Source organism: Chlorocebus sabaeus, chromosome 9 (genome assembly GCF_047675955.1).
Source record: "Chlorocebus sabaeus isolate Y175 chromosome 9, mChlSab1.0.hap1, whole genome shotgun sequence".
Lineage (NCBI taxonomy): Eukaryota > Metazoa > Chordata > Mammalia > Primates > Cercopithecidae > Chlorocebus > Chlorocebus sabaeus.
The window spans coordinates 136,113,495-136,123,010 of record NC_132912.1 but is presented as its reverse complement, the minus strand read 5'-3'; the positions used below and the strand labels follow the sequence as shown (position 1 = coordinate 136,123,010).

General features: G+C 61.6%; 1 protein-coding gene across 2 annotated transcripts; it reads left to right on the top strand.

The window, feature by feature from the left end:
• The first annotated feature begins 4,338 nt into the window (after positions 1-4,338).
• FUOM (fucose mutarotase) lies at positions 4,339-7,510 on the top strand. Of its 2 annotated transcripts, XM_008017249.3 has the most exons (6): positions 4,339-4,463; positions 5,058-5,126; positions 5,284-5,354; positions 5,561-5,659; positions 6,483-6,556; positions 7,216-7,510. In XM_008017249.3, the coding sequence occupies exons 1-6, from the start codon at positions 4,379-4,381 to the stop codon at positions 7,280-7,282; spliced, it is 465 nt and encodes a 154-aa protein (XP_008015440.2). In that variant the 5' UTR covers positions 4,339-4,378; the 3' UTR covers positions 7,283-7,510. The 2 variants fall into 2 exon arrangements, with proteins under 2 accessions (XP_008015440.2, XP_008015442.2); XM_008017251.3 differs by lacking the exon at positions 5,058-5,126 and having other exon boundaries at positions 4,341-4,463.
• Positions 7,511-9,516: the final 2,006 nt, after the last annotated feature.

Genomic DNA, 9,516 nt, shown 5'->3' with positions numbered 1-9,516 from the left:
CACATCATACTTCCTGGGTATCCACTGTGAACAGCTGGGCTTGTGGCTTCCTAGAGACTTCTGTGCGCACACACACACCCCTGCACACGTGCACAGGCGTGGACTGTGGTTTTGTTCCATGCCCACTTACGTAGAGCCCTTTCCTCACGAGAGCCCACCCTGTTTCCTTTGTACTTTTGTCATCAGGAGCTCTCTGTAAGTTTCACTGCTTTCTTCTCTGTGGTAACACACGACGTAAATTTGACCATCTTAACCATTGTTTTTTAGAGACGAGGCTAGAGTGCCGTGGTCAATCACAGCTTACTGCAGCCTGAATCTCCTGGGCTCAAGTTATCCTCCCCCTTCCCAAGTAGCTGGGGCCACAGGCCTGCACTACCACACCCAGCTAACTTTTAAAATCTATCTTTTGTAGAGATGGAGTCTCCCTGTGTTGCCCAGGCTGGTCTGAACCATTTTAAGTCCACATTTCAGCGGCATTAATACATTCTCCTTGTGCAGCCATTACTGTCTATCCAAGAAAGCTTTCATTTTCCCAAACGCAAACTGTCCCCATTAAACAATAACCCCTTTTCTGCTTCCCTCCAGCTCCTGGCACCCATGCTTCTACTTCCTGTTTCTATGGAGGGACCTCCATTTGTTCCTTTGGGTCAGGCTCGTTTCAGCCCCACCCCAGATCCCTGGGTTGAAATCCTAACCCCTACTGTGACTGCTTTAGGAGGGAGGACTTTGGGCAGTGACTAGTCATGAGGGCGGAGCTCCGCCAGTGGGATTAGTTCCCTATGAGGGAGCAGAGCTCAACCAGTGGGATTAGTGCCCTGTGAGGGGGCGGAGCTCCACCAATGGGATTAGTGCCCTGTGAGGGGACGGAGCTCCTCCAGTGGGATTAGTGCCCTGTGAGGAGGCAGAGCTCCTCCAGTGGGATTAGTGGTCTATGAGGGGGCGGAGCCCCTCCAGTGGGATTAGTGTTCTATGAGGGGGCGGAGCTCCTCCAGTGGGATTAGTGCCCTGTGAGGGGACGGAGCTCCTCCAGTGAAATTAGTGCCCTATGAGGGGGCGGAGCCCCTCCAGTGGGATTAGTGTTCTATGAGGGGGCGGAGCTCCTCCAGTGAAATTAGTGCCCTATGAGGGGGTGGAGCCCCTCCAGTGGGATTAGTGTTCTATGAGGGGGCGGAGCTCCTCCAGTGGGATTAGTGCCCTGTGAGGGGACGGAGCTCCTCCAGTGGGATTAGTGCCCTATGAGGGGGCGGAGCCCCTCCAGTGGGATTAGTGCTCTATGAGGGGGTGGAGCTCCTCGAGTGGGATTAGTGCCCTATGAGAGGGTGGAGCTCTTTGGGATTAGTGCCTTATGAGAGGGCGGTGGTCTTCCAGTGGGATTATTGCCCTTAGGAGAGGCCCAAGGGCACTCTTTTGCCCCTCCCACCATGTGAGTGCTCTGTGGGAAGGTGCTGTCTGTGAACCATGGTGGGCCTCATCACACACTGAACCTACCTGGAGCCATGGCCTCCAGAACTGTGGAAAGTCAGTGTTTATCAGCCACGCAGACCATGCCACTGCATCACAGCAGCCCAAGCTAAGGCACATACTGTCCAGGTTTGTGCCTGTTGTGGCGTGTTTCACTATTTGATTTTTTTCACTGAATGACGATCCTATAACATTCTTTTTAGTGGCCCTGATGTTTCATACTGTGGACGTGTCATCGTGCCCATGGTTCTAGATATTTCCCCCAGGGAAGCCCACCTGCCCCCTAGCTCAGTGCAGACTCTCGAGAGTGTTCGCAGGTGTCTCCTCCACTTGGCCCTGCAGCTCGGTGTGGGTAGTGGCCTAGATTGTGGTCATGGCCTTGGGCTGGGTGGGCAGAGTGTGTGAGCCCCCACCCCTGAGTTCTTGGGCTGAATACCAAGGACAGGTTCACCTGCATCAAGAAGCACGGTGACCTTTGCTGAGCTCTGGCTCCCTGAATGCGGCAGGTGCCAGACCCGTGTGTCCGATTACATTTATGCTCAAAATGGGCACACGCGTGCTCTGCGACCGCGCTCGCCTTGCAAGCATTGGCTCTGCACTTCCACCCACCCCGTCTGTCCTGTGTGCCATGATTGGAGTCCACTAGTTCAGAGCTGCCTTTAGGGTGGAGCAGGTTTATCTCGCCTCTGCCAGGGCAGGTGGGAGTTCTCATGCAGTTTACCTTCAAACAGGCAGATGTTCTTTTCAGATAAGCCTTGGGATCTGGGACTGTTTGACAAATACTGAAATAGGTACAAAAGGAGTTTAATTCAGGTCCAACAGGGCAGAACAGGCTCTTCCCTCGGGGCAGGGAACCTGGAACCTGCTCACTTACTGGAGTGAAGCACATGGAGGTTCGAGCAGGTCATGAACCACTGGCACTGGAGCCTGGAGTAAACACGCAGGGATAGATAGGCACCAAATGTTCAAGTATCCAAGGGAAGAAGCCTGAACATTGAGAAAATCCACTCCGTTTAATTTTTCATGTGCACTGGGTTCAGCCTCCATAATTTGATTTCAAGCAATGGAACCCCAGAGATCTGGAGGGCCGGTTACAGCCTCATGTTCATACCTGTGTCAGCCACGCTTGGCTGGAAGCCGCGTCTCAGAGGTCTGCGTCTCAGTTATCTGGTTCCAGAGCTTGGCAGGGACAGGCGCCCAACCTGTAGGCTGGGGAATGGACCTTGTCTTCATGCTGGCCCCAGGGAGCCTGGAGCGGGGGTGCCACTGTCCCACGCGGGGGGACCCCAGGCGCAGAGTGAGGCTTCCCCTCCTGAGCTCGGTGACCTCTGGCCCCAGTGTTGTTTGGGGTTTGATTAGGTGTTTTTTGTTTGTTTTGTTTTGTTTTTTTTTTTGAGACAGAGTCTCTGTCACCCAGGCTGGAGAGCAGTGGAGTAATCTCAGCTCACTGCACCCTCCACCCTCCGGGTTCAAGCGATTCTCGTGCCTCAGCCTCCCAAGTAGCTGGGATTACAGGCGCCAGTCACCACACCGGCATAATTTTTGTATATTTTGAAGAGACGGGCTTTCACCATATTGGCCAGGCTGGTCTCCAACCCCTGACCTCAGGTGATCCACCCGCCTCAGCCTCCCAAAGTGCTGGGATTACAGGTGTTGAGTCACCGTGCCCGACCTGATTTGGTTTTGAAGCTGAAAACTTTCTTGCCCATCTCTGTAAAATTAGCTTGCCCTTGTATATTTGGGTAAACGGTGACTCTCCACTTACAGGTTGGAGTAGAAACTGCCCAGGGACAGCTCCGAACCCCGGTGGCCTCGGTGCAAAGCCACCCTCATCGGCAGGCCCTGGGTAGCCCCAGTCTTCTCTCTGCCCGAGCGGCCAGCCCAGGGCCAGCTCTTCAGGTGCTGCTGGGTGCCAGCCTGGGTGGCCCCACCAGGCTTTTCCGACGCAGCCCAGGCCACTTCCCGTGGGGACAGGCTCCTAGGGCCAAGCAGTTCAACATGGAGACGTCTGTTTCCTCTGGGTTTTCTGAGGCAGCTTTGTCATTTTTCACATACAGATTGATTTTCAGAACTTTTTAGGAGCCACCAGGCCTCGGAGCATTTGTGTCACCTCAGGGCTGAGGGCCAGGGCCACAGAGCTGGCCCCACAGCTAGCGTCCAGCTGGGAATCAGGTGGAAGAAGATGGCTCTGCGGAGGAAGGGCCCGGCCAGCCCGAGCCCAGCCAAAGGTCAGGACGCTGCCCTCCTGGGAAGGGGGTTGCAGGCCGCTGACACCGGGGGATGACGGAGGACCCTTAGGTGTCCTGGCACTCGCGGCTGAGCCTGGAAGCTGGGCCTGGCTGCCCTCCTGGACCCCCTCCAGGGGGTCTAATGTCCCGGCTCCCGTGTCCCGTGCTCCCGCCCCTCAGGAGCGTGGGCTGAAGGCCTGGGTCCAGCTGCCTGCCCTGGTGACCCCAGGGACCCGGTGCGCTCCGGCCATTCTGCCAGGCCTGAGGGCAGCACGATGTGGTCAGAGGGCAGAGACCCTCATGAGGGGAGGCCGCAGAGGGCGGCAGTTGAACCCCTTCTGCCTGAGGGAGCTCGAGGTGGGAAGTCGGGTAGGGACACTGGGGAGCCCCGGCCATGGCGCGCGGGCGCCCGAGTCTCGGACCTGGCGAGGCGCCCGTGGGTTGGGTGGGTGTTGCCCCCACGCCCCGACTCAGTCCGAGCGTCCCCAGTTCCCGGGGCTCCCCGCCCTTCCAAGAGCCATAAGCGGACCCCAGCCCCGAACCCTAGCCCCGGCGGATCCCCCAGCCCCGAGCCCCAAGCCCGGGACCCAAAAGCCAGTCCTCCCCACAAACCCCGCCCCCCGTGTAAAACCCCGCCCCGGCCCGTAAACCCCGCCCTCCCCGCAAGGCCCCGCCCCGTCCGCCGGGCCATGGTGGCGCTGAAGGGTGTCCCCGCGCTGCTGTCCCCCGAGCTGCTCTACGCGCTGGCGCGCATGGGGCACGGGGACGAGATCGGTGAGCGCTGCGGGCCGGGGCCGCGGGGACCACCCCGGGGCAGGCGGGCGGGCGAGGCTTGCGCGGGGACCCCCGGGCCGAGAAGGGCCGGGTCCTGGGGTGGGGGCGTCGCTCGGGCCTCCCTGGCTTCCCCCGCGTTCTTCAGGGAACCGCGACCTCGTGGGGCTCTGGGCGGGGCCGGCCGGAGCTTCTCCCCGAGTCCCTCCCCAGACGGCCCGAGAGGGTTCGGCGCTTTTTCTTCTCCTGGGGCCTGGTCCGGGCATCGCGGGCGGCTGCGGGTCCTCTGGCCCCTGGGGAGGCGGCCGGGTCCGGGTCGCCCCCTGGCCTGGGCAGCACCCGACAGCCTGGAAAACCGGGCAGCTGTTGACGCCTCTCCGCCTCCCAGGCAGGGACCTTGCCCTCCCCGCCTCCCCGCCTCCCCGCCTGGCTTCCAGCCCTGCAGACTGACTGCGGCCGGCGGTGGGGGCGCCCAACCGGCTGACCTGAGACCCTTGTGGCCACGATCTGCCGCCGGGACTGGGGGGGAGGATGGGCGGCGCCGACCCCGAGGGCAGGGATAGGTGCTGACCCCGCGCTGTCCTCCCGGCTGTTTAGTTCTTGCGGACTTGAACTTCCCGGCCTCCTCCATCTGCCAGTGTGGGCCCCTGGAGATCCGTGCAGATGGTGAGCCAGCCCCAGGTCCCCCAGGGCAGGGCAGGCGGGTGAGCAGTGCTCCTGGCTCTGAGGCTCCTCTGTGGCCTGTGGTGGCCCCAAGTCCGTGCTTGCAGTGTGGAGGGTGCAGGCCGGCTGGAGACTGAGTGCCACCCCCTCTGCCCTCCAGGTCTGGGCATCCCGCCGCTCCTGGAGGCCCTGCTGAAGCTGCTCCCCCTGGACACCTATGTGGAGAGTCCGGTGAGGGCTGAGTCGCCCCTGCACCCTGCTGCTCCGCGCCTCGGTTTCCCCCTTTGTGGGCTTCATAGGGCCCACCTGCCTTGGAGTGGGGGGGAGAAGCCATATGTCCCCAAGGGGCCCTGATCCTCACCAGGGGAGTCCTGAATGGTCACCTGACCAGGAAGGCTGGCAGCACCCAGGGCCCCAGAGCTGACCCCTCCCTCTAGGCTGCAGTCATGGACCTGGTGCCCAGTGACAAGGAGAGGGGCCTGCAGACCCCAGTGTGGACGGAGTACGAGTCCATTCTACACAGGGCCGGCTGCACGGTGAGCCTGCAGCCCCAGTTGTGGGGAAAGGGCCAGGGACCCTCTGTCTCCTGGAGGCTCAGTGGGAGCCAAAGACAGGGTCCCAAGCTCTGTCCTCAAGCGGTTTCCCACCCATCACCCTGAGAACCCCGGACCACCGGCGCTCCCTCACCAGCCGGGTGGAAGAGGTGCGCATGGGCAGTGTGGCCCCTTGTCCTCTGCCCCCCGAGCTTTCCACCTGCCCCACAACCCCGCCCAGGATCCTGACCTGCCGGGGCGAGGTGGGAGGGGTCCTCACCCACCACAGCCTGTGAGTGAAGCCTGGAGGACGAAGGATGCCTGGCCTCCACCTCCTCAGTCTCCCCTGGGGGAGTACCCCCTGGTCCCAGGTCTCTCGCCCCATCCTGGCTATGGTTGGTCAGAGGCCTAGCCCCCTCCTCACCTTGCCCTGCAAGGGGACAGGCCCATTCTCCCGGGCAACCCACTGGCAGGTCTCAGGCAGGGCCTCCATAAGGGGAGGCCAGGGGCTCTCGTCCTGGGCAGGGGACCCCCTAGGACAGCTGGCAGGGGCTTGACAGTCTGCGGAGCTGGCTGGGTGGTCCCAGGCCAGGCAGAAACCAAGCATGGCAGGTTCCTCATCCACAATGTCCTGGGGCCCCCGTCCTAGGCCTCGGGAGCCAGAGGCTGAGTGACCCTGGGGCCCCTGCAGAGGAAGAGCCCAAGAAATGGAACTCAGGGGCCCCACTTCCTGGTGCTCCCCTACTTGGGGCCCTGCGGAGTCCAGGGCTGGCCCATGAGGGTTTCTGGACAGGGTTTCCTCCAACCCTGGCATTTTGTCTTCCAGAGAGCCCTGGCAAAGTTAGAGAGGTTCGAGTTTTATGAGCGAGCTAAGAAGGCTTTTGCTGTTGTGGCAACGGGGTGAGTTCCAGCTGACTCAGACCTGTCCCCGTCCCCACCGGGCCCTCAGGAGCTGCCCCCATCCCCACCGGTCCCTCAGGAGCTGCCCCCGTCCCCACCAGGCCCTCAGGAGCTGTCCCCGTCCCCACCGGGGCCTCAGGAGCTGTCCCCGTCCCCACCGGGGCTTCAGGAGCTGCCCCCGTCCCCACCGGGGCCTCAGGAGCTGCCCCCGTCCCCACCAGGCCCTCAGGAGCTGTCCCCGTCCCCACCGGGGCTTCAGGAGCTGCCCCCGTCCCCACCGGGGCCTCAGGAGCTGTCCCCGTCCCCACCGGGGCTTCAGGAGCTGCCCCCGTCCCCACCGGGGCCTCAGGAGCTGCCCCCGTCCCCACCGGGTCCCTCAGGAGCTGCCCCCGTCCCCACCGGGCCCTCAGGAGCTGCCCCCGTCCCCACCGGGGCCTCAGGAGCTGCCCCTACCCTCTTCTCAGCTTCTGCCTGGCTGAGGCTAGATGTCTCACAGAGTGCAGACACCAGGGAGGAATTTGGGGGACAGGGCCCCCATTTGCCTGAGCATCAAGTGGGTGAAGGTGGACGGGGTCTGCTCCATCCCCCAGAGGCTGGAGCAGGGTCTCCACACCCTGGCCCTGCAGCCCAGCTCAGTGCTGGGCTTGGCTCCTCTGCAGGGAGACGGCCCTCTACGGAAACCTCATCCTCAAGAAGGGGGTGCTTGCCCTCAGCCCCCTGCTGTAGGCCTGGTGAAGACCACCTGGGCCAGAAGAGGAATTGGGGGCACCCTGAGCTCCGGTACCACCACTCACAACAGGCCTCCCAGCGGCAGCCCCAGACCTGGGCCCTGGCCAGGGCTCTAGGGGGCCGGCAGTCATGGGGTGGGCCCTGCCAATTGGTACGAACGTCCCTGATTTGTGAAAATCATGGAAAAACGTAGTCGCCGGTAAACGTTCAGTCTAAAGGTTTTAATTCTGTTGTCACTCAGACTTGTTTGGTGCTGAGCTCAAGGGAGGCTGCTGGCTCCAGAGAGGGCCCCCCACGTACCCTTGACAAAACCTTGAGTGGGAAATCAGGCCTGGGGCCCTGGAGGCTGGGCGGGTGCCTGGGGCCCTGGGGTCTGCATGGGTGCCTGGGCCCTGGGGACACCAAGGGCTGGAGTGGGGGCAGTGGCTGCCCTGGAGGCCTTGAGAGGGGTGAAGGCTTCTGCCACAGCCTCTGGGCTGTGGACACTAAGGGGATTCTTCACCCAGGTCCATTCTTTCCGCCCAGCAGGAGGACAGGTGGCAGGGACTGGCCTGGACACTTCGGGAGGAACTGTGGGAGCTCTGTTGAGGGAGGTGCCGGCTGGACAGGCCTGGGTGTGGGCCATGCCCTGTGCTTGTGGCAGTAGGTGGCTGCCTGCTGGAAGCCTCACTTGCCCTGGCAGGCAGGGGAGGTAAAGGACACGAGGTCATTTGGAGCCCGGTGCTGGGCAGAGGTGGGATGCAGGGGGTTCCTGAAAGGGGGCACCTGGGAGGCTTCCCTATGGGATGCTTGGACTGGTCTCCAAGGATGGGGAAGAATAACCACCAGACACTTTCCAGACCCTGGGCCTCTCCCTAGGACCCTCCCCCTGCTCCCCAGAACTTGCCTCAGTGACAGGTACAGGAGGAAGATGGGGCAGGGCTGGAGTTTGAGGGACCAAGGGCAGGAGCGGGGATGACAGGTGCTCCCCCAGGGCCAGGGGCTGGTGTCCCCGGGGTTCCAGGGGGCAAGTCCCAGGGTCCCAGACCCACACTCCGGACCACAGGAGAACCTTGGGAGTGCGGGCAAACCCCCCCCAGCTGAGATCTGGCTCCAAGTCTGGGGAAGGGATCCTGTCTGGGCTTGGCTGTAGACTCTGGGGACCTGTCCGCCTGCTGCCCCCAGATGGCAGCCAAGGCCTTCTCCGTGCTCACTAGCGGTCAGCCTTGGCCCCATGGGCCTCGCGCTTGCCTGGCCAGTCACTGCCCGTCTCCAGACCCCATGGCCACGTTGTGGTCTGACATCAGAAGTGTGCGAGCTGATTGCACACACCCTCGCCCATCCCCAGTTTCAGCCCCGCAGATGGGCCTCTGGGGCTAGGGTGCCCTCTTTAGCATTTTATGTAAATGAAATCATATATGAGCAAACTAATGAAATCATGAGAAAAAACGAAGTAATGGGCAAAACAAAATAAAATCAAGATAGCTTTAAAAAAAAAAAAAAAGGCCGGGGTTGGTGGCTCAAGCCTGTAATCCCAGCACTTTGGGAGGCTGAGATGGGCGGATCACGAGGTCAAGAGATCGAGACCATCCTGGATAATACGGTGAAACCCTGTCTCTACTAAAAAATACAAAAAAAAACCTAGCCGGGCAAGGTGGCGGGCGCCTGTAGTCCCAGCTACTTGGGAGGCTGAGGCTGGAGAATGGCGTAAGCCCGGGAGGCGGAGCTTGCAGTGAGCTGAGATCCGGCCACTGCACTCCAGCCTGGGCTACAGAGCGAGACTCCATCTCAAAAAAAAAAAAAAAAAAAAAAGCCACAAACACCAGCTTGGGCTGTCTAGGGCCAGACCCTCCTGCGACCCCGGAGATCCAGGGTCTTCTCCCTGCCTGGGGCCCCAGGAGCGGGGAAGGAGCTGCCCAGACCTCCACCCTGAGCGTGTTGATCCCTCAATGCCCTTCCACCCCATGTTCTTATCAGGATGACAGGGGAAGCTGCCAAGAGGGAGACGGGGAGCCCAGCTCTGGCCCTTTCAGGACAGAACCTCAAAGGTCACTGGCCTCTCCAGCTCATCCATAAGCCAGGGTAACAGCTCTTGCAATGTGGGATGCCATGGGGCACCCTTGGGCAGTTACTCTCAGCCGTTTGTGTCCTGGGAGAGCGGGGGACTTGCTGGCGGTGCAGGGAGCTCTTCCGCACCTGGGCAAACCCTCGGCCCCCTGAGTGGCCGCACAAGGGCTGAGCACGGCAGGATG

Excerpts from the sequence above, each read along its gene's own strand:
- FUOM (XM_008017249.3), top strand. The coding sequence starts at position 4,379 with ATGGTGGCGCTGAAGGGTGTCCCCGCGCTGCTGTCCCCCGAGCTGCTC. Across the intron at positions 4,464-5,057 it reads GGGGCACGGGGACGAGATCG|TTCTTGCGGACTTGAACTTC; the intron begins GTGAGCGCTGCG and ends CCGGCTGTTTAG. Across the intron at positions 5,355-5,560 it reads ACACCTATGTGGAGAGTCCG|GCTGCAGTCATGGACCTGGT; the intron begins GTGAGGGCTGAG and ends CCCTCCCTCTAG.